A 24,812-nucleotide genomic window follows, 5' to 3' on the forward strand; every position below is an offset into this window, starting at 1 on the left:
TATAATCTTATATCTAAATTATAATATGACTGGTGAAAGCAATAAGTGTATTTGTGTAAAGCTTCCACGAGGAAGTAGCCAGGAAGCGGTTAACTATCAGCATTGAAAAGTTTCAATGATTTCTCCTCCCACCCCCATATACAAAATTATTAGTATACCTTAGACATCTTTCATGGCTATTTTTAAAAATATTCTGAGTACTCCCAGTCTTCTTTTAAGGGTGAAGTCAAATGATTCACTGAAAATTTGCACTATGTGGAAGCTTTCCTCCCATTGTGGATTACTGCCCTGCCCATGGTTGTCATGAAGAAAAACTACATGTGAGGGACCACAAAAATAAAATAAAAAATACAGACCATCCTAATAATCATATTGTATGAAAAGCTATATTGTAAACCGCCCAGAGAGCTTCGGCTCTTGGGCGGTATAAAAATGCAATAAGTAAATAAATAGATTAATTCAATTGTCATAAAAAGTGACCACCAAGACCTGCTTTTTGAACCAGCTTAATACTAGTTCTGTTGATACATCAGCTGCTGCCCACTAGTTCAGCAAGTTTGGAGAAGAGGGAATTGCATCTCCTTGTAGAAACATTTAGAAAGAGTCTCCGCTGGTCTGAAACACCTATCTTAGGAATTCCTCACTTCTGCTACAGCATCCAGAATTACTTTATGTAGGAAAAATGTACTTGGTTCCAAAAGTGGCATTTTCTCATGCGAAGGGGAGTCCCTGAATTGTTACCAATTCTCCCTTAGGGTCCCCAATCCTCAAGAGCAGCTATTTGTGGGGTGTGCAATGGGCTGAAGGTAGAAAGCTCCATTCTGTGAATGTAATTTCACGCCACTCACTGTTCATCACTGTTCACTGTTCACCAGGGTGTGCCCCCAATAACATGTGTAGGCAACCTGGTACCATCAGGTGTTTTGGACTACAACTCCCATAATCATCTCTTCTGCCATTCTGTTCTGAACACATCTTGTTCAGGGCACTGTGGCTTTATACATATTATATACCCTGAACAGGTGAAGGAAGAAAGAGGGTCACTGGTGTGGAGGATTGAGTGGCAGGTGGGTAGCCTTGTACCATTCTCTTGCAATTCAAATTATACTTTTTATACTCAGCTGGTTAAGTGGGATAACAACCCTTCAAGCAATATGGAAATATTCAGGTGGGAAGTTAACTATTTTGTTCCATTTAACCACTTTTATAAGCTGTCTGATCAAAGCCTACTGATCAAATAAGGACACATTTTGTGAAGAACATTCCATCACAATGAGATATTTTTCTGCTCTCACCCAAGGCAATGGAAGAACGTGTGCAGACAGTTATTAGTCAGTCACATTACTGGCTAATTAAGCTTTCATCATTATTTTAAAAACCAATTAAGACTGACGGTTGATCAGAAAAAGTACTAAAAATCTCAGAAAAAGCAGAATTGTGTGTGGCTGTTATTTAAAGAGCAATATGACAATAGTGTAACAATGGATCCTATAATTTTTGAATTAAAGTAATACTGGAAACACTGATGGTTCACCTCTGAAATACCTTCAAAGAAAACATTTTGGTTGCATATTATTGGTTTGTGGACCCAAGTGTAACATAGTATCAGTACAATTAGGTGTCTTCCAGTGTCAGATATGAACCATCAAATCTTCTTGAAAACAAGTGCAGGTTCACACAGTCTCTAATCCAGCAATGCATTAGGTGTGATGGACACACCCACATCACTGCAGTTATGGTGACATATGTACACTGACTTTTTCACAAATTGACCTCATTCTCATGATTCTTCCACCTCAAACACGATTGGAAATATCATGGGAAGGAGCAGGGATGCACACATATAGTTCAACACGCACACAATATACATGCAGTGGTACACATGTACATGAATTTGTGCCCTATTGAAAGTATAGTTTGCCCAGCTGAGGATATAAAATAACCCCAATAATTTTTTCAAGTTCTCAGAAGGATGTTAGTGCAGTTATTGAAGGGTTCCTAAATACCTAATGTAGCCACCCACCAGCTCAACTAAAAGGAGATACAAAGTCAATAGAGATCACACTATGTTTCTGAAAGAGGGTTCCCCCCCCCGTTTTTTTGCAAAACCCATTGCAAGATCCATGCCACCTACGCATCCAGCTGGAATACCATCATCCCATACTGTCATGAGCTGATTTCCAAGTTGGCACTGGCTTTGTCAGCTCTACACAGGCAGTGCTAGACTGTTACTGACCCGGCCCACTATTTCAGTTAGGTTTCTGAGGTGCAGTTTAATATTAAGAGAGTGCTGAATAGATGAGATGGAAGTCTATAAATAGCTTCAGCTTGTGATAGTAGGAAGTGCAATATTTATATTCGATTTCTTCTTCTTCTTCTTCTTCTTCTTCTTCTTCTTCTTCTTCTTCTTCTTCTTCTTCTTCTTCTTCTTCTTCTTTATTTATATAGCACCATCAATGTAAAATATAAAGGGTTGGATCCAGACTTGCTTTTCACAACTGGGTTCCCCCCACCCCACCCCGGGCAGTTGTGAAAAGGGGTTGCAGTAACAGCTTCTTACTGGATGAAGATGTGATTTTAGCTGATTTCCCCTTTCTCTTTTAGGCCTCAGTGCAACTGTTCTGGTGGGTCCCCCTAACTCTCCAGAACTTTTCATCGGAGACATTGGGCTTCAGGGGGAAGGAGGAATCATAAAAAATCACCTCTCCTTGCTCTCTTCTGTCAGTAGTACCCTATAAGCAGAGTTCCACTCATGGAAAGTCCGGATCCAACCCAAAGAAAAAAGTTTCCTTATACATTCTAACTCTAATTAGCACCACACACACAAAAAAATATGTAATACAGAATATGCAGACAGTTGGTACATTAGCAATGTAGATTTTACTTACACACACAGTATAATAGATAAATCTTCCAGAAAAAAATGTAGTTAATTACAACAGCATACAGATCTCTTTAGAATGTTGTGCTCTGTTGAGAAATTGTGATGCATTGCATGTTGTGCTATTATAACACAATCTTTCCACAAGAAAAATAATAATTGAGTTTCATGATGCTGCCAGTTATAGTCAGTTTTACTTGCTTATTTGCAAGCTGTCTTATATTGTTTCTATAAATCATTTAATTCTAATGAATATTTGAAAAGGCTGTGATCTTTTGAGGAAAGGATTTACTATCTGATAAAAGCAGAACACTGAATGCAAAATTAGAGATATCAAGGAATGGTTTTCCTCAGGCAGATAGAACAAAATGGAAGCATTATAGATAAAACAAACTTAAGTTTCATGCAAAAACGCATCTACTAAAAAACAATGACAGCAATTAAGAAAATATTTGGAGAGAAACACCAGTCAAGATCTCTCTCCCCCCTCCCCTCCCCCCAATATCAGCAACTAAACTATTTCCCACAAAACATGATATGCAATTGCTGTATTGGTCTTTATACATGCAGCCACAGGAATCCCGCTGAATTACAATGCTGAATGTTCAACTAAGATGACCTGTGCTTGACTTTCAAGTGCTGTTGGTTTAGAAAGCTGAACACAGCCCAGTTCTGAACTTCCCATTGGATTCTGAGGTACAGGCTGAATTGGATCCGTTAATTTGTATCTACCAGCTTGATAAAAGCTATAGTATTCTATCCCATTGTCAGAGTTCTTTTGCAATTTGAGCTTCTGCCTAAATTGAATGATTTTGTAGATCAAAAAGAAGATCACAGCACAGGCCAAAATAAAAAAGGTTAATAAAATGTCAAAAGCCTGATTTAGTTTCTCTACCTGCTGTGAACAGATTAGAGAAGCTTTAAAGGATACAGAAGCAGCTTCTGAAGAAGATACTGTGTTTTCTTCCGTGGTCAAATTAACAGGTATCTTCTGTGCTGGTATTTGTAATGTTACGACTGAAGCTGTGTGTCTCATCTTCCCGCTGGAATACGCTTCATAAAGGTTTTGACTAGCAGACGGGGTAGGCACTTCGGCCCATAAAGTCACTGTATCTGTTGCATCCATACTAAAATGTTTATAAGCTGTATTGCTTGTGGGTTTTTTACCCCATGCCATCAATAAAGTAGTGGTGCTGTGAAGAATGCCTGCAGGTTTAATATTCTTGAATACTTCAGGTCTTGTGGTAGTGCTGAAACACTTTGTAAACAATCCCCATTTAGCATAATTCAAGTGCCTTCCACGCAAACTGGAAGGATTTTGGCAATTAATTTTTACAGAGATGGACGAAGAAGCTAGCCAATTAACCAGCTCAAGTAATCTGCAGCTACAATTCCAAGGATTGTAATTTGCCTGTAAGTGCGTTAAAGAGACCAAAGGCTTAAGCGCATTAGGCTGCAAGAATGTCAGATTATTAAATGCTAGATCCAGTATCTTCAAACTGGATCCCATTCTTTCAAATGTATTATCTGCAATATGGATTATTTTGTTTCTATCAAGTTGCAGAAACATTAAATTATCCAACACTGCAAAGGTGCTGGAACTGACATTTTCTAAATGATTATTACTCAAAACTAACTTTTTAAGATTATTTAACCCTGAAAAGCCATTCACACTGATCGCTTTTATGTTTGCACTTTTCAAAGACAGATACTCAAGCCTGCCCAGTCTTTTAAATGCAAAGGGAGGTATTGATCCAATAGGGTTAAGTGACAGAGAAAGTCTTTCAAGATTGTCCAATGCTACAAACGCATTTGATGGCACATGTGTTAAATTGTTACCTTCAAGGTACAAACATGTAAGGTTGTCAAGATGATGAAATGCTGAGCGTGATATCCACGAAATCTTATTGTTGGCTAGGTTAAGAATCCGAAGACTACTCATTCCAAAGAAAGTGCCACTACCAAGGATGCTGAGGTGATTGCTTTGAAGCATTAGGTATTGAACCGAAGTGAGATCACTAAATAATCCTTTAGGAACAAAAGCAATTTCATTATTTTGCAGGGATAAAGAATGAAGATTTGAAAGTCCTTCAAATGTTCCAGGATCCAAGTGTTTTATGTGGTTATTATTCAGATGTAGGTACCACAATTTCTTAAACTCAGCAAATGACTTTGGGTGAACATATAAAATGCTAGAATTATCCAAGTGAAGCACAGCAAGTTGCTGGAGTTCTATGAGTTCATTTGGATTTATGTGTGATAAATTATTCCCACTTAAATATAAAAATGTAGTATGTGGTGGGAAATTCGTTGGAATAGCTGAAAGACCTGAATTACGACAGTCAGCTTGTCTGCCTGAACACTGCTGGCAAACAGATGGACAGCAAAATATATCCTTCTGGATCAGCAACAGAAGAAAACAATTAAGAATATGCCGAAATGATCCAAGGTGGTGAAGTTGACACATATCTCGGGGTGTGACTCTGCCAGTCATCTCTGATTGTGCTATCAGGGAAAAAAGTTAAAACCTGCTTATTCAAAATGCTCATATTATATAAAAACCATGCAGTAATTAAATATTATTTCTATTTCTGGTCTATAATTGCTTGTCTGTTCTACTATTGTCCCACAGTTCCACACATAGTTTACTTTATGTACAATAACTACAATTTATTAAATTATAAATGGTTAATGATAACATTAATTATGCTTTAAAATAATTTCAAGAGTTAAAATGCAAAAGGAATGGTAAACTAATAGCTTTTAAATAAGATATGAGCTATTTAACACCTTTAGTGATTCATTCTACTTAAATTTAAAAGGAAATACTGTTTATATATAAACCTTCCCATTTCCTGCTTCTTAAACTTTTAATGTTAGTTTTACATTATTATATTATTCCAAGTTTAAAATATATTAAAATTGTTCTCACCCAGAATATGAGGCTCATTTTGTCTGCTAAAATCTCTTCTTCTGTAGCTCTTTAAAATGCCCAGTATCTTTATATATTAGAATTTATTTTAAGAACTTTCTAGACAACATTCTGGTTTCTCACGTTTTGTCGCAGGTTCTGCAACCCTTCCTACAGGAAATGCTCCTCTTCCCATTGGCGCCTCCACAATGACTGGTTAAAATAGGTTACCATGGATACAGGAAACTGAGAGACAGGAAGTCATTTTATCTCTAGTCCTGAAGTACAGTTGGATAGCAAATCTCTGCAATTTATTCCTCTAAAATTCAGTTAGATAAATTTGTCTTCCCATAATCTGATGCAATCCAGATCTTCTTTACATTCTTGCACATAATAAAGAATGCACGTGCTTAAGAAAACCTAAATATAATAGCAATGAGACATGGTATGTGTTTATAACTGATTACAGCAATCTTTCACAGGAAGGAAAAGGAGTATTTATTGTCTTAAGCATTGAGAAAGTATTATGCCTACAAATCAAAACTGTTGCTAAAACTAATACTATGGTCCACACAGGATTTATATATGTCAACAAACTAAAGTACTCGTTTCAGACTAACTAAGGCATTTTCTTTCCATTTGTACCTGAAGCAGAAACACTTTGTTTCTGCTCCAAGTGTCAATTGTGGACACATGCTCAGAAGTGTTTGAACTTGAAGGCTTCTGAGATTCCGATGCCCTGATGGTTGGAGCTGGCATGGTGGGAGTCTACATCTTCCCGTAGACTATCTTTGGCAACTTTCACTAGACAGGCTTTTCTAGCGAAGGTACTTTAGAGCAGGAGAGAAGGAGGCGGGATCTCTCGTATCCTGGCCTCTGGAGTTTCCTCCCCTCCCACTGGAACAGCCCCTTTCCTCCTCCTCTGAAGTTGTTTTCTGACCTCCAGGAGCAACCAGTGTGGCAGATCTCTCACTCCCCATTCCAAACTTTGAGCCCTGTCTCTGACTTCAGAGCAATCCTATGCTCCCTGGCAGCGAAGACAGTTGATCTAACATGGGAAAAGCTGAAATGTCCTTACTGTGAATTTTTGTTCTTGGAACCACCTGGAAGGTATTCGACAACTTTGGGATGGTGCCCACCATTGGGCTCATAGACTTTCTGCACTGACCTACACCCTTTGCCTTTTCCCCTGCTGCGTTAGTGGCTGCTGCCATTAATGCAGCAGGGGATAATACACAAAGCTGGGGAAATTACATGTTTTTCTCCCCCTATCCCTGTGCAGATGGGGGCCTTAAAAGCCCTATTAACAGGGCCTTTAAGGCACCTGTCAGCAGGGGTGGGGGAACATGATTTCCCCAAGGCTGGGGAAATTTAATGATCCCCTTCCATTGGGGACAGCTGTCAAAAGATAGGATATAAATATGCTTACAAATAAAAAGTTCAAATATAATTAGTTTAAACCTTATTGACTAGCTCATGGTGTGCCGGGGGAATTGCACACTTTCCAGAAGTCTCGGAAAATGCGCTTTGCCTCCCCCTTCCCCAATAACATCCTTAAAATTCCTCTTAATGCAAGGTTAAGAGGGCCTTTAATGCCCTGATTGGCATGGGGGTGGGGGAAAGTGATTTCCCCAAGGCTAGGGAAATTGTGGATGTTTTCCCTCCACTCTAATGGTGGCCATTAGAATGGAGGAGAAAAATACATGTTCTGCTTTACAGTCTTATCTTGATCTCACTGTAGAGAAAGCCACATAAGTGGCATGAGTATACTTCATACATACCCAGACCTGTCTTTCAGGTGAATGATGACTGACAGTAAATTGGTCAATGTAGTGGAAAATTAAGAGTTCTGAGAGATATAGCTCATTACATATGTGAACAACTGTTAGGAAACTATTCTTTACTATGAATTGAGGAACTTTAATAGAAATATCATAGAATCAGAGTTGAAAGAGACCTTGGAGGTCATCTAGTCCAACTCCCTGCTCAATGCAAGATTTGTAATGCAGGAGGCACCTACAACTTCCCTAACAGCCTGCCTAAGCACCTCCAGTGTAGGAGAAACCACCACCTCCTGAAGCAATTTGTTCCATTGTTGAACAGCTCCTACCCTTAGGAATTTTCTCCTAATGTTTAGCCAAAATCTTCTTCTCTGCAACTTCCACCCACTAAACAACTCTGCCCCATCTTCTGCATTTATTTATGTCCCTCCTTCTTTCCTCTTGCAAGGAACCCAAGTTGGCGTACATGGTCTTCCTCCTCTCCATTTTATCCCCACAACAACCTTGTGTGGTAGGTTAGGCTGTGAGTCAGTGACTAGCTCAAAGTCACCCGGTTAACTTCATGGCCAAGCGGGAACTAGAACCTGGATCTCCTGAGTCGCAGTCCAAAGATTACATCACACTGGCTCTCTCTAGTGTTAGCTATCTCCCCCAGTTTTGTATCATCTACAAATTTGAGAGGCATCTCCTCTTCACACTTGATCAAGTCATTTATAAAAACATTGAACAGTGTAGGATCTAAGATTAAGCCCGGCTGCACACCACGCAAGACCACCCTCCAGGTAGACTTGGAACCACTAATGAGCACTCATTGAGCATGGTTGCTCAACCACCTGCAGCTGGGAAAACTTATCAAATGCTTCACTGTAATCAAGATAAACTATGTCTACGGCAATCCCATGACCTACCAGATTAGAATTCTATCAAATTAAGATATAATGCTGGTGTTGCATGATTTGTTCTGCCTCCTTAGCTGTGGAACTATCCCGTCCTTGTTCTTTTTGCTCCAAGCATAAACCAAAGTCCTTTTTGTTGGTTTGGGCATCCCTTGCAAGCCACAACTCATGCTGGACCTTAGCCTTCCTGAAACCATGCTTAAAGGTTCAGGTTACTCTACTTTACTCCTCTTTGGTTATATGTTTTGCCTTCCATCTCCTTTGCCTACTGTTTAAGTCTCAGCTCATCAGAGAAGTCCTTGTACAGCAACACTGGCTTCATTAGATGTCACGCACTTGTCCTCTTCATTGGAATCATTTGTGATTATTCCTTCGGTATTTCATTTTTCAGAATCTCCCATCCATCTTGGGAGAGTTTACCCTTCAAGGCAGCTTATAAATATTTTAACTAACTAAATGCTTGTTTTCCTTCAGAATTTCTAGCTGTGTGATCTTACCCAACATTTCTCTGAGCTTTTTGAAATTGGCTTTCCTAGATCCAGGATATACAACCCTCATTAACACAAATTCCAAGATGACATGGAAGTCTTTCCTTCACTTTAACTATATGAACCAGTTTCTCCCTGGTCAAAGATATAGTAGATCCTTTTGTTACTTCTTCCATCTTCTGAGACATGAAGCTGTTCGCAAGACATCAATTCACTTATCATAAGATTCTATTTTTTATTATAACCAAATTCATTACAATGGGTTGGATCCAGTCTTTGCTCCCAACTAGAGGAAGATAGTGAACTTCGCCAATTCCATTCCCCCCCCCCCCCTTAAGCAGCTTGTACCCTTCAAAAATCTGGTCTGGAAGGTTGGGGGCCATTCACAGCAGATTTTCATCGGGCCCAAGTGGCTGTAGGAGGAGGTGGGAAGTGGTATATGTTGTGTCTTCCTGCTTCCACCAGCAGGATCTCTCCACTGAATCAAATCCCTTCCATGGATGGAAAGAGTCTTTCTTTTTGTGGGATCTGATGTCTGGATCCAATCTATTACCAATACAATGAAGAGGAAGATGGGGAAGATTAAATTTTACTGTAATCAAAAGGATTTGCATACTCAACACTTACGTCTCACAGATTTCAACAGAATTTAGGCACCTATAATGCAGCATGGATTTCATCCTTTTTGATTGCATTAACTGCCCAAATCTTTTGTTTCTTTGGCCAATAACAACAAAATTTCTCAACATTCTGGAGAGAGATGAAGCTAAAACATTCATGGATCTCTGTCAGTTGCAAGTTAAGAGCCAGGAACGAAAGCACCATGTTTGGTATGCCAAGGGGGATTTGGACTTGTGTTTCTGGCATAGCAATCTCCAGTGCATTTAAACTGAAGAGAAATCTCAAAGTAGTTTGCGGGATGCCTTGTGGGATTGTTCTTTGGATCCTCAGTCAACACGTCTTTAAGTTTTGCTCACCTATTATCTGATGGCAGAAGGGAAAGTAATGCCAATGCTGAAAGTTTCCTTCTCTCTGGCTGAGTTATATTATCCATGCGGTCAACCCACATTTCAATCATGTGACCAAGGAGCTGGTCCGGCTGGAAAAAGAGGACATTGGTGAAAATTTTTGTCATTAGTAATTTGGTAATCAAGTTAGCCATTAGGTAACTACTTTCACATTAGAATAAAAGAAGTCTCATGTGGAAATTTGTGTCACTGTGCCAAACTTAAGCCAGTAACTTAAAACTATAAAATACGTCGCAGAACATTCAGATTCTATAACTGGGATGATCATGCACAGTTCATATCATGCACAATGCAGATATAAACGCATGATAAATGGTGTCTATATGCATATGAATACATGCACACACACACACACACACACACACACACACAATTATTTGAATGTAAGTCTGTGCCATGATAATAAATGCTCAAGCACCAGTGGGGCTGTTCACACAACATGCTAACCCACACTCAGTGTGGCTTGACTTAATTTGCAGGTTGTTTGTTGAACTGTGGGTCAACTTGCTGTCTAAATGCAGCAAGTTTTCTGCAGGCTGGGTTACTGTGTTGTCTGAACACAGCCAGAGCGGCTTGCTAATCATGCAGCATGTCTTGTTAACTACCCTGAACAACTCAACAACAAACTATAGGCTCTTCAAGGTGGCTTGTTCAACAAAATAAGCCACACTGCATGGTTAACAAGCATTATGGCTGCGTTCAGACAACATGACAACCCATGGTTCAGTGAACAACCTATGGTTCAAAACAACCCACACTCAACCAGAGTGTGGGTTAGCATGTTGTGTGAACTGCCCCTCCATAAAAAGACATGTGCCAACATGGCTTTTATGAAATATATATTTTCATAAGTTTCATGTTATGTTCTTTTCATATGCATCAAACAAGAAGTCACGAAAAGCCCAAAGCAACTGAAATCTAGTGTGCTGTTTCTTTGATTATAGTGGGATTGCTAAGGAGCACTGAGCATTTATCTTTGAGGGTATTCCTTGCTGTGTGAGGCTGATTTCCCTGGACGGAAAGACTGAAAAAATTAACAGGCTAGCTATTACTCACTGACTGAACATCACACAGAAAACACTTGCTTCAACAGAATATTTTTTGTTATTTAAATTAATTTAAGTCAGCTGGGAAAAGAACAGTACAACAGACTGAACAAATTATGGTGATCTTTAAAAAGTGTATACCGAAGTGAAGACAGATGTCTGTTTATTTGCAGCCGAATGACAGTTGGAGCAGGATAAACAAAAACAAAACAAAAAAACAAATAATCTTAAAGACTTCAGTGATTTTCGCTGGCTTAACCTATACTGAGATACAGCTGGGATCCAAGGCATTGACCAGGTTCACACGATCACAGAGGGAAAATATGGCCCGGTGGCTTATTTTCCAGCCTAGTGTGGATGTTATATTTCTTTATTTTCCTCAATCCAGATGATAGATAAATGTAGTTATAATAAACTAGCACACCCATCCTGGTAACTACGAGGGCAAAGATAAAATTAAAAGCGTGAGAGGGGAGAAGGAACAGTTCAAGGAAGCAAGATGACCTGCATATAGATAAACTCCAGCTCCTCCCAACAGAAGGTAAAGTTAGCTATAAAGATGAAACAGGGTGGACCAATATGTCTAGTTATCAATACTCCCCCCACGTACCCAAATGTGTTTAGGAAAGGAATATCATAAGTGTCAATTTGTGACCTTCACATACAACTAATTTAAAATATAAGCACTTACCTCTTGGCCAAATTCAGAAGCCGTCTGGTTCAAAAGCAATGAGAAAAAACTTTTATTTTGCAGCAAGACTCTACCAATGACTCCCAGGTAAGTAGACATTACAACTGGGTATCTCTGAAATGAAATCAAATGATCTTAGCTTTAGCACCTGACCAAAAATATAAACATGGTGAATGCATATACTGCAAAAATAAAAGAGAATTATTCCATATGATCAAGTCAATTAGAAATTTAATACCACTCCACAAATACACCAGTGTTAGCATAAATTATAATGAAATAACTTCCTATTTTAAGCAAATGCTGATTGCAGCTTTTAGCTTTAGCAATGCAAGCAGTAACTTGAAACACTGTCATTGAAGTCCATGTGAGATAAGCAGTCACCTACTTGGTAGGTAATCCCCACTATCAGACATGAAAGAATCATACAATGCTGAAAATTAAGGAGAGATGAAACCATATCACCACCAAAACACTGTAACTGCCTTTGTATAACACATTGGCCAGTTGTCTAGAACGGTTAAAATGCATGTATATTTAAATTTATAAAGTGAGATTGAAATGAACTGCAGGTAGTTGTGCTGGTACAACCTCCTCACCCCCCCCCAAGGAAAAAAGAAGTAGCAGCTACCTTTATTAGGACCAACTAAAATGTCACAAAGTAGTAAGCAAGCTTTTGAGTTCCTAAAAGAACTCAAATGTACAAAGTTTTACTCTACTGTTACTTCAAAATATAAAGGCAAGGTGGTTTTAATTCATCTTTATGGTGCATGGGTTTTTACAATGGCTGGATACAGTTGAACAGAGACTCAAATATACCTAATGTTTCCCCCAATGAACTGTCCCTGAAATATCTCCCCAGATTCAAACAGAGCTTTTAGTGTATAACGGATAGGAGAAATCACATATAAGTTATCTCTATACTCCCTCTTCCTGGTGCACTATTTTCTCATGGCACCATGTGCACATCACTTTGTAAATGAGCACAATATTTATACAATGGCACAACTGACTGGGGAATACAGAATTCTAAGCCATGGAAACCTAATGGGAATATGTTGCATAAAGGAAGTGCATTCCATCATTAATAGCTGTGAGTGAACATCAGTTACCGCCTGAATGTTTATTATTCTCACGCCTTCTCCTTTTCTGATGTATGAGATCCAGAAGAAATCCTCAAAACAGCTACGTTTTCCCCATCTAACATAGTATACTTTTTTCTTTTAAAAAGTGCTATTAATCCATCAACAAAGCAGCTCATTGTTGCTATTCTCGGTGGCAACACTCTTCAGTGTAAAGATTTTATGGAACAGTATAGTGAAGTGACATAAATGGGTGAAAACCCAATTGATAGATAGAAGTGTTAAATTGTGTTATTTTAACACTTCCCATTATCAACTACTGGCTATTTGAAGACTTTGCACTTAAAGTGAGAAACACTTAGGAAAAAAAGTGGGGGACTATGAAACGAGTAAAGCAGAGAAGTGATTTTAGGCACGAGGAAAGTATGGTACTGCTACATTTGAAAGACTACCTCTGGGAGAAAAATGAACCTGAATGACAAGAATATGGATTAAATTGTCTGATGTGAAATTTCAGACAAGTAGTATTCTGTAAAGGCATTCTCTTTGTTCAAGTTTTTCTCTTAACATTATGGGAATTGCTGTGATTTCCTATAGTTAGGAAGCATAATAGTTATCCTCCAAGAAGTATTTCATTTGACATTCCAGGAAGAGAAAAATGTTCTACTAATGCGAAGGCAATTCCAAGGGGCATGTGTTTCCTGGAGAATGAAGCACACCTTCCAAACAGCATGAAAGAACGTGCAATTTACAGTATACCAACTATGTCGGGAGAAAGACAGGGCGAGTGTGACTCTGTTGAGTCTCCTTGATCTCTCAGTGGTTTTCGATACCATTGACCATGGCACCTTCTGAGATGAGTGGCTGAGTTGGGAGTGGGAGGTACTGTTTTGCAGTGGTTCCGCTCCTATTTGGTGGGTTAATTCTGGCTTGCTTGCATTGGCTGCCTGTATGTTTCCGAGCCTGATTCAGGGTGCTGGTCTTAACCTATAAAGCCTTACACGGCTTGGGACAAATACCTGACGGAACACCTCTCTCGAAATGAACCTACCTGTACACTATGCTCAACATCTAAGGTCCTTCTCTGAGCGCCTACTCCAAGGGAAGCTCAGAGGATGGCAACAAGGGAGAGGGCCTTCTCAGTGATGGCCCCCCAGTTATGGAATGACCTCCCTGACGAGGTCTGCCTGGTGCCAACATGGTTATCTTTTCACAGCCAGGTCAAGACTTTTCTCTTCTCCCAGACATTTAACAGCATATGTTGAGCTTCCAAAGATCTTTGTATATCTTTGTCTTTGTATATTATCTGTTTTATGTTTTTATGTTTTTTAAATTTTGTGTATTACCTGTTTTATGTTTTTATGGTTTTTAAATTTTGAATATTATCTGTTTTATGTTTTTACAGGTTAAATTTTGTTTATCTGTTTTCTTAAATGTTCAATGTTTTTGTAAACTACCCAGCGAGCTTTGGCTATGGGGCAGTATATAAATGTAACAAATAATAATAATAATAATAATAATAATAACAACAACAACAACAACAACAACATGGAAAAATGCAGATCCAAAGAAAATGCTCTCTTTCATTAAAAACTCAGATGAAACAGGAAATTATCACTTCAATATGAAAATTGCTTTGTTAAATTCAGGAATGGAGTCCTATTTCCAGGCATTGAACACAAAAGCATTTTTGTAGAACAGCAAAAAAAAACCTCTAAGATGTTTGTGGTGAATAATGAAGCCTAAGTTGGAAAACAGACAATTTAGAGCAGAGCTGCAAGATCTCTCTGCCTGTGAAAGTACCAATTCACACATGAGCACCTGCCAACACCTTTTCTGGATTAAGCCAGAAGTCATATCCTTAAAAGCAAATGAGTAACAGTCATACAGCTACTGCACTGCTGTTTTCTGTCCAGCTCTTGCAGCCACTTACTGCCAGAAATAAAGAACCCTACAAAGCAATGTGCCACAATGCTACTGGGACTATTTTCCCTGGCCTTAAATTGCTGAGACATGGCTGATAGCATCATAGTGCAATGTTCCAGTTTGGAAATGAACACTGCAGAGGAAAGAAGGCCACCTGGATCATTGTAGGGAAGAGAATAGAAAAGAAGGCTAGACATTTAATAACTATTTGCAAATCTGGTTTAGAGTATCTGCAGAAATGTGCAAATTATCACAAGTGATCTTACCCAATGATTGGTAACCAGTTAGAATGCAATCTCTATGAGAACCATCTGTGCTGTGGCTTGTTCAAGATATGGATAAAAAGCCATCATCAAATGAGGACTGATTCTCACGGCAGGGAGACCATGAATTTTAACAGTTCCATATACAAACACCTTGTTTTGATGCATTTGTTAAATCTTCTCAAATCTAGCAGGAAAGCTAGATATCTGAGCAATCTGTCTTTCTCTATCAATTTAAGATCTTAACACCTAGATGATCAATTAGAGCTTATGGTAGAGTTTATGCTCCTCATTAACTGGCAAAACCAAAGAGGTGCCTTACAGTTCAGGTGTTCCATTTGTTACCAAAAAAAAGCAAATATTTAAAAAAGGAAATTCAATTTGTAATAATTTTGAATATATTGTACTTTTAATATACCAAATGTGTTAATTTTATGCCAGACCAACTTGTACGTAATTGCATGTTTTGTTCGTAAAGTACAAAGTGACTTTCAATCTGTAAAAAGTGCTAATATTGAATCCCCCCTCCCAAATTTTCAAAAAACAATCTGTTTCCCCCGAAAAAACTCGGGGGAAAAAACCAGTTTCTTTCCATGGCTTCAAAATTTCTGGAAATTCTTGCCTTTCTCTCAGAATATCACAGAGGACTAAGGAAGTTTTAGAAGGAGGGAAGAGAAACAGCTGGAGAGAAAAAAGACACACAACTAAAATGAAAGCTAGAACAGGAGCGCTGAGGAGCTTCATTCAACCACCACTTGACCCATTTTAACCTGGAATTGGGCAAGAGATGCTTTTCCATCATCCCAGGAATTCACATGTTTATCCTATCTTCCACCAGGAAGAGGGATTATTTTGGAACTGAAAGTCTGCACTTTACCTGCCTCTGGGGATGATGTTAACTCAGGGACCTTCAGGTGTTTTGGACTAAAAATCCTATCACTCCTAATCATTAGCCATGCTGGCTGGGGATGATGGGAGTTGGGGTTCAAAACATATGGACTGTGCCAGGTGGGGGAAAAAGGTCCCCCACCTTTGCTACCTCCAGTACCAAAGGCAGTAAGCCTATATACACATGTTGCTGGGGAACATGGGTGGGAGAGTGCTGCCGCACTGTGTCCTCCTTGTGGGTTCTTGGTCGACAGCTGGTTGGCCACTGTGTGAACGGAGTGCTGAACTAGATGGACCCTTGGTATGATCCAAGATGGCGCTTCTTATATCTATTATATGGGCTGGCCGACACACTTTCTAAGCATACAGAGGATTGTGCCTTAAGTGTATCCCATAGAGAACCAGTGTAGTGCCATAGCTAAAGTGTTGGGTTTAAAAATGAGACACTCAAGTCAGATTAAAAGTTCACAGTGAAGCCTTGAAAAAGTGTATTCCTTTCCCGAATCCATCTCATAATGTAGTTGTAGGAACTAATTGTTAGAACTGCGAGTACCTTTTCACTGTCCTGAGAAGTGCTACCGAAATGATAAAAATTACTTCTAATTACATCTAATCTGTATTTGATTTAACTCTGGGAGGGATCACTCATATAAATCCATTTTAGATATGGAGCAGTATATAAATATAGTAAATAAATAAATATGACTATTCCACTATTAGTATGATCTCAGAATGTAAGATACATTACAACCTAACCTAAATACCTGAACGGAATTTGTGGCAATGAAGGAAGAGTAGAAAATCATTTTACCAAATAATTAGATACAACGGAAGACAAGTTTGTACATAAAACATTCCACTTATGATGACTCTTACTACTGTTTCTAAAAAAAACCCACCAATCCATGACAAAAGAATTTTAAGATGGCTAGGAAACCCTTACCTCCCCATTTATAATTCCATGGAATACAGATGGCAAAAGAGGTTGAAACATTTCAGGGCCCAACACTGGATTCACTTTGAGGACGTTTTCTACAACCTGAAAGACATCAGATAGATACTGATTACAAAGTGGTTAAGGGAACTGCTCATATATCATTCTTGGTAAATGAACATAAAAAAATTAATGACCCAGAAGATGTACAGCAGGGACAGGCAACATGGCAGCTGTGGTCCCCAGGTTGCCCTCAGACACATCTACTGAGGTGGCAGCTGGTATTGCATCAAAGCAAAGTTAGGACCTTGAGCTGCTCCCATCTTCTTTTCCCATGAATGCCTCTGGGCCACATGGGAGGATTAGATGTTTTCTTGGGAAATAAAAGTGGTAGCCCGATGCTGTCATCTGCAGTTTGCCCATTTTGTGATAGTGCCCAGAACAGTTTCTTAAAATTGCAAAATGTGTCTACAGGCCCCCAAAGGTTGACTATTCTTCATGTACGGCATGCTATATATTGCATACTCTTGTCCATCTACACATATTCACATTTCTCTGTGGCTATGCTGAGAAAGTCCTTTCAACTTTCACAGAGCTGATTTCATTACTTCTGGTTTTAATGGAACCACAGTGTTCTGTTATATCAGAACCAGAAAACTAGGATTTGATTAAAACAGGAAGTAATGAATTAAGCTCCGAGTGTGAAGGGAGGGGAAAACAGACACATGCAAGCAAAGCACTTGTTCATGATGCACTAAAACCATTGTTTGGCGGATTGCCTGAACACAACTGTTGTGAATGCATTCTTTACGACTTGTGTAGGGAGTAAATCTGACTCACATCAAACACTGGCAAGAAAAGCATAGGAAAGAAAAAGACTTCTGAGATTGTGCCCATTTAGTGATAGGAGATAATCAGGTTATTTTGAGGCATGCATGGTACCACTGGAACAGAGCTTTTAGAGTTTAACTAACAGAGATGTTCACTGCCTGAAATGAGAAAAGCCATTGGGTTGGTGCGAAAGATAGAATAATCTCTATGGCAGCTTCATCTTTTTAAATCATGAAATGATAATTTAGGCTTTCCTTCAAGTTTCAACATAATGATACAAAATAGAATGATCTCCTTCCCTTCTCATAGAAAAGGAAATTCCATAAACATCATGACGGCTGCCACAGCATTCTGAAAAATTGCTTGCAGACTTTATGTGACATTCTATCTATAATTAATAACGCAAGTCACAATGAAGAAGCCATAAAGTAAGGTATCACATTTGCAAAGCAGTGACAGCAATATACTTTAATTATTCCAACAACGTCATTTGTAAAAGGTCTCCCTCTGCTTTCTATGAAAACATGTGCACACACAAAAAACACTTCCATGAGTTGATAAGAAATGCATTCAAGAAAAATTAGCTTTCAGCAATAGCTGTTTTATCTTCAACAACCTGAAGCTAGAATTGTTTTGAGGGTAACCATAAATACATTTACATATTTTATGAAAAGAGTGTTTGTGAAATTATACTTAATGTTAACTACAAAGCTAGAGTTGTGCACACTGATCACTACTACACAAGCATGGGTTCTGCTCCCTAATGCAAAATTTGATATCCCAGTAAACAAGACTTACCTCATAATAAACTCCCCCTCATCTAGCAACACGCTCAGTACTATTTGCTTGCCTTTACTTACTCTCTTCTCCTGCTTGTTCTGACCTCTGTGTCTTTAACTTCTCCTATCCCTTCTTTATAAGAACATAAGAAGAGCCCTGCTGAATCCAACCGAGGGTCCATCTAGTTCAGTACTCTGTTCACACAGTGGCCAACCAGCTGTCGGCCAGGGACCAACAAAGCAGGACATAGTGCAACAGCACTCTCCTAGCCATGTTCCGCAGCGACTGGTGCATACAGGCTTACTGCCTAGCACACAACCATCAGGGCTAGTAGCCATTGACAGCCTACTTCTCCTGGAATTTATCCAACCCTCTTTTAAATCCATCCAATTTGGTGGCCATTACTACATCTTGTGATAGTTTCGTAATTTAACTATGCACTGTGTGAAGAACTACTTCCTTTTATTTGTCCTGGATGTCCCACCAATCAGATTCATAGGATGACCCCGGGTTCTAGTATTATGGGAGAGAGAGAAAAATGTCTCCCTATCCACAAAATGACCAAAGTTACCAAAACACTCACTTTCCCCCTTCCTTTATCATGCCAGATGGCTCCGAGTCCATCTTCCTTTCTCTATTACTGCTAGAGCACAGCAACTCCTTTCTCCCTTGCTTGTGTCTTTGGAGCGAAATTCTTTGAATATTCCCCTCCCAAAGCAACTGCCATGTGCTGTATTGAAGGATGGATACACAAGGCTGAAGATTGTAACAGTAGGTGAAATGCCTATATTCACCAGGCATTTCTCCAGGTTTCTGCGTTTATTTCAAAGAACTTGCTAGGGAAAAGTTTAACATTTCTTAAGTATGTTACATCCCAGAAGCAACAAAAGCAACATTCAAAATCAAAGAACAATCAATTGCATAAGGAATATTAACATGCGTATTATTGAATTATTTAAAAAACCTGTAAAACCTGTATGACTGGAAATGACAATGGAACAAAAGAAATGTATGCATACCATAATTCTGGCTGTTCTTGTTCATACTTAGAATATTTGAAGAATAAATTGGAAGATTAACCATTTACCTTCAGAACTTGAACTTGTCCCTCAGTAGTTATATCCTTTAAGACCTCACAAAATGATTTGCAGAGTTCAGCTGCATAGACCTAAAATAAAAATTAACACAAATCAACACATACACAATTCTGTAATCAACCCTGTTTATACGTCAGCGTTTACTGAATCCAAAAGCAATTAATAATTGTCAAATAGGCAAGCTTGACATTTATATTAGTAAACATTTAAACCAACCGCCAACTGTATGGTTTTTCTTCTCCTTTCAGTTTTAATATATCTAAATCTTGGAAATTGTTCATGGAGTTAAAACTAATTTTTCTGGCACGCCATGGCTGGGAACAGACCCATCCATGCCTGAACAAACGCACTTTTACACACACACAGAGGGTGGGTCATCGATTCTCTCTCCGACTGCACCCCTCCGCTCCACGCCGCCTGTTGCCACAGAGCAGGCAGCAACCTCTAGGAACAGCTTTTTGAAGGGGGCTACATTTTATTTATTTATTTATTTATAACATTTCTATACCGCCCAATAGCCGGAGCCCTCTGGGCGGTTCACATGGGGAGGAACAGGACCAGGAAGCCTTGGAATATGCATTTGCCATTTAGATCACAGCTTGTGTGTCTCAAATATCTTAATTCAGGTAGCAGGATTATTGGGGGAGAGAAGAACTGGTAGGAAATACTTTATAATAATTAAATAGAATTTTATTGTGACTTTTTCAAACACATATGTGAAGATTAGCAGATATCATCATCCTCTGCTCATAGAAAACTGACTTATAAAGGAAAAGGTGAGTTAAATACATCTCACCAATAGCTTTTCCATGTGTAGTGAGATTCTGAAACTGGAAAACTTTCCAACCAGAAATCCAATGGGCATTATAAAATAATACATTACCTTAAAGGGACTGTACCATGTGCCCCTCAGCCCCAAATGTTTCAATTGGCTCTTAGATAAGAACATAAGAACATATAACCTTTTGTAATAAAGATAGTATCATAATTAAATAATAAGAATGTCTGGTAGGAGTAATCAACAGAAGGAACAGAGGCAGGAACAAAGATTCTGTTTTCAAGCAAATTATCCACAATAACCAACAAAATAATGACATACTTGATTGGCTGTGCAAACAACACACAGATGCTTAATTAAGGATGTCAGAAAAATCTGCAATGCATTCAAAGGAGTTCGTATTTCTATGAATTCAACCTGCAAGTTTGCAAAACTTGCGGACTGTTTTTTTTTACTTTGGGGGGAGGGGGAATCGTGCAAATGCACATTAGCACAAGTGTGTATTTGCAAACAGGAACAAAATGCAGCATGAAGTACACAATAGGAGCAAAGACAAAAGCAGAACCAATTAAAATATGTGCAATGTGTTAGGTACTAACTCTTCAGAAAATAGATAAAGTTGAAGTAATTTCAAAGGTAATACCCAAGAAAGGAGTAAAATCCAGTTTAGCTGCAAACAGTCTTCGTATTCTAGGTCAGAATCTATGCTAAATTTATATATGAACATCGTATTGTCACTTTATACCACCCAACAAGTGGTAAGACACATTATGATGTAATGAACATTAATGAGTGTGAAAAAAGGAACTGTATTTTTAATCTCTATTGGTTAGTTCAGAAGCTTAGAGCTTGCAGGATAAACTCAGCAGCTTTTAAAATATGGTTTTATTTATTTTAATCCCACAGTATTAGGGTATACAGTAAGCTTAGAAAAGCATTACAGTACCTTTCAATAAAACACCATCTTTATCTTCAACAAAACTGTAAACTATGGATGGGGAACTTCTGGTCCCCATCTTTGGCACAGAGGGAAAAGCTCTTACCTCTGATCATAATAAATAAATAAAATATATAAATAAAATAAAAATAATAATAATCAGCCACTGACTGGAGATAAGGCCTTTCCCCTGCTTAGCACTGAAAAAGACTCTCCTCTCAGCTGCTGAGTGATTCAGTCCTGCGTACTTGTGATTATTCATGCAGAGGCTTGCCCTGCTTACTTGTGAGTAGACATGTTGCTCGTGCTTACTGCTGAATGGACATGCTTCCTACTATAAATTAGTAACAATGGAATTGGGGAGGTGCTAGCTTTGCCCACTATGGGAATGCACTCCTCTAGGAGTTTCTCCAAAATGGAATATGACCCTTGAGCCAAAAAAGGAGCATTCACACTTCACTATGGAAAATACTCCTGTAAAGCAGATTTTGTTACTGCAGTTCTCCTCCCTTGCCCTAAACTCCTAAACAGAATGCTTGCATCTATGGGACAAAGTAAAGATGCTTCTAGATGCATGGCAAAAGCACCTGAACTCAGGCATGGGCACAAAACAGCTTGTTGGGAGTTTCCAAAGGTGGCTAGCCCCCTTTTAGTAGTCAGTGACCCAGTTCACATGTATTAGCAGTAAATCATGGTTTACTTAACCTATGATTTGCGGGAAAACATGCTGCCTGTGAGCCGCTTTCAGTTTCTATAACCCAGCCCCTAAATAATCCAGACTGAAAGGTTATTTAGGGGCTAAACAACACAGTGGTTAAACTATGGCTTCCTGTTGGTTTAACCACTGGGTTGTTTAGCTCCTAAACAATCTGTGGTTTGCTAACCTAGCCTGGCAGCCCCTTGACAGTCATGGTTTCTAAGCTGGTGTTAGTTCAGACATAACACCAAACCAGGGTTTGACTTTGCAAACTATCGCTTAGTGTTACGTCTGAATGCAGCCAGTGAGAACTGAAGTGGTCTCTTTGACCCTGTTCAGATGTCACGCTAAGCCACGGTGGTTAAGCATTTAAAAAGTATGGCTTAGCATGTTGTGTGAACCATGACTTAGCATGTCATGTGAACCATTCCTAACCATGGTTGCTACATAACCATGGTTTAAACACACTCACTAATCATTTGCTGCAAAAGGGTTAGCAGCCTAACCATGGCTTAGCATATTGTCTGAATATGCCCTCCCTCTTCAATGGGCCTTTTGCAGCAAATGGTTAATGTTTAAAGCATGGTTATGTAGCCATCATGGTTAGGAATGGGTCATATGACAACCTAAGTCATGGTTCACATGACACACTAAGCCATAATGTTTAGCTCAAAATGCTTAACTACGGCTTACCATGTCATCTGAACAGGCTCAATGTTCAACAAACAAAAAATTGGCTTGCACAGTTAGTTACCATAATTCAAAGCAAAACTATGCTTACAAAGTTTCATGCAATATGGAATCATGAATCAGACTTTATACATACCTGAAGGAATTCAGTTGGAGACAAAAAAATATAGCCATTGATGATCTTAAAGCAGGTTCTGAGGTTTTCTGAACTTAATTCTACAAAGTAAGCATCAGATCATTTTAGTATTTTGGCCTTAATCTAAAATCATGTTAACATACATTATAATTGCTGACATTGACACACCATTTTTAAAAGAACATTTTTCTTCTTATAATGGGCAGAATCCAACGGGGAGCTCACACCTGCAGCAATTCCTTTCCACCCCACAAATTCTCTTGAGGGAGCCAACGCTTACACATCAGAGATTCAGCGCTTCCAAAGGCATTCCCGGAATAAGCAGACCACTCTCTTCTGGACTGGGACAGCTCGGCGGAGCTCCTTTCTGCATGCTCTGCTGACCTGACCCATTCCAGAAATGAACATTTGCACTTCTTTTAACTTGCTCCTGGAAGTGCTGCATTGCTATTGCGCAATGGAGTCGACGGGGCGAAAAAGAATCAGTAGAGGCATAAGCACTCCATTGGTTACTGCACAATGTATTCTAAAAACACTTTACTGTGCATATTTACGTTTGTATGAAAAATTGCATGCCTAAGCTCCTCCCCTCACACGCTGAGTGCAGGAGATTTATCAGAATCCTGAAAAATATTGATATCTTTTTAAAAGAAAAGTGAGGTCCTGAGGGCCTAGAAATAAGAGTGCATAAATCTCATTTATAGCTATACTAGGTAACAATTAGATGGTAATAAAAAGCCTGCTCCATTCCCATTAGTGCTAAAGTTTAGTAGGGCAAATACAAGACTATTTCCTGTTAATGTTCTTATGGGCAAAGACCACTATCCTCACCCTAAACGTATCTCATGGTAACTGCTGCTCTCTCAAGTTTAGTTTGCAATCGCAGTGTTCAAAGAGCATTCACATCAGTACAAAATTGCTCCTTCCATCAGCTACCACTGGAAAGTAGACATTAAGTTGTACTACCCATAGGGGAAAAGGAATCTGCCGGTGAGGAGCAGCAGACTCTTAATTCTAGCAGAAGAGGCACATAGTGCCACATCCAACTGCAGGCAGCTGCTGAGCTCAGCTCTTTCCTGGCGGTTACGAACTATTGATTCAAGTGACCCAATTAACATGTTTAACACAGAGTAAACAAGAAGATTTAGATAACGGAGTTAATTCGCAAGCGTAATTGCGAACACCTAATTTGGTTCTTTGGGAATGTGTGTTCAATCAGAGCTCCAGAATTCTTTTTTCCCAACCTACTCAGCCAAATGACAGTAGATACATTTCTAAAAAGAACTGCTAGAAAATGTTTTGCTACAATACCAAGAGGAACTTCAGATGTTTAGGAGCACAGGAAATCACTTCACACCAGATCAGCTCATCCTGACCAGGATTAGCTACTCTGGCCAGCAGTGTCTGAGGCTACAGCTCTTTCGTATCACCTAATCCTTTTTAAGCCGAAGGTGCTGGTTGTTGAGTGGTAAAGCATGTGCTTTACCACTCAACTATGGTCCTGATCTCATTTCATCCAGAGAGGCCAGTTTACTGGAAAGCACTTTACCTACTCAAATCTCATTATTCACCTAAATCTTCCCAATCAGCATTCTGTGGTTACTGAATACTCTCAGGCTCAAGCAGTGAAGGCTGGTGGCTCCAATTTTGGTGGGGCTGTGAATCCATTCTGAATTTCAGTCAGAACCAGCCATAACTCTGAGTTATCCAAGCTGCTAACTCCTTTAAAGGGCTGGCTGTTCCTGAATGAAACCCAGAATGGATTCAAAGCCCCACCAGAATCAGAGCCACCAGCTTCCACTGGTCAGGTCCCTCACTCCTTTAACATTTTTCCCTTCCCCTTTGTTGTATTTCTTCAAACCCTGGGGTTTCCTGAAGCCTGTTGATACCCCCACCCCCACCCCGACCCTCTGGAGCACGGATGAAGTTCGTTTGGCTACATTACCTGTGCCACTCACCTCTGAACAATGGAAAAAGAGGAAATGACAATGACCTAATATTCACTTTAATACTGGGGGCAGAATTCTGCCTCCTAAAAATCTCTTCCCCAT

General features: G+C 39.2%; 2 protein-coding genes across 3 annotated transcripts in view; both read right to left on the reverse strand.

The window, feature by feature from the left end:
* The window catches only part of IPO11 (importin 11), an 84,978-nt gene that overhangs the window by 19,517 nt on the left and 40,649 nt on the right, over window positions 1-24,812 (reverse strand). The window contains exons 22-26 of the mRNA XM_063128025.1: window positions 22,762-22,841; window positions 19,514-19,594; window positions 16,825-16,920; window positions 11,723-11,836; window positions 9,935-10,056 (exon numbers count right to left, since the gene is read on the reverse strand). Coding sequence (XP_062984095.1) covers window positions 9,935-10,056; window positions 11,723-11,836; window positions 16,825-16,920; window positions 19,514-19,594; window positions 22,762-22,841 — 493 coding nt within the window. The remainder of the gene's footprint in view (window positions 1-9,934; window positions 10,057-11,722; window positions 11,837-16,824; window positions 16,921-19,513; window positions 19,595-22,761; window positions 22,842-24,812) is intronic.
* LRRC70 (leucine rich repeat containing 70) lies at window positions 3,393-9,982 on the reverse strand. Of its 2 annotated transcripts, none has more exons than XM_063128023.1 (2): window positions 9,935-9,982; window positions 3,393-5,386 (listed from the first exon to the last, which is right to left on the reverse strand). In XM_063128023.1, exon 2 carries the CDS (start codon window positions 5,373-5,375, stop codon window positions 3,471-3,473), a length of 1,905 nt encoding a protein of 634 aa, XP_062984093.1. In that variant the 5' UTR covers window positions 5,376-5,386; window positions 9,935-9,982; the 3' UTR covers window positions 3,393-3,470. The 2 variants fall into 2 exon arrangements, with proteins under 2 accessions (XP_062984093.1, XP_062984094.1); XM_063128024.1 differs by lacking the exon at window positions 9,935-9,982 and adding an exon at window positions 5,814-5,926.

This window comes from Elgaria multicarinata, chromosome 6 (assembly GCF_023053635.1).
Source record: "Elgaria multicarinata webbii isolate HBS135686 ecotype San Diego chromosome 6, rElgMul1.1.pri, whole genome shotgun sequence".
Taxonomy (NCBI): Eukaryota; Metazoa; Chordata; class Lepidosauria; order Squamata; family Anguidae; genus Elgaria; species Elgaria multicarinata.

Excerpts from the sequence above, each read along its gene's own strand:
- LRRC70 (XM_063128023.1), bottom strand. The coding sequence starts at position 5,375 with ATGACTGGCAGAGTCACACCCCGAGATATGTGTCAACTTCACCACCTT.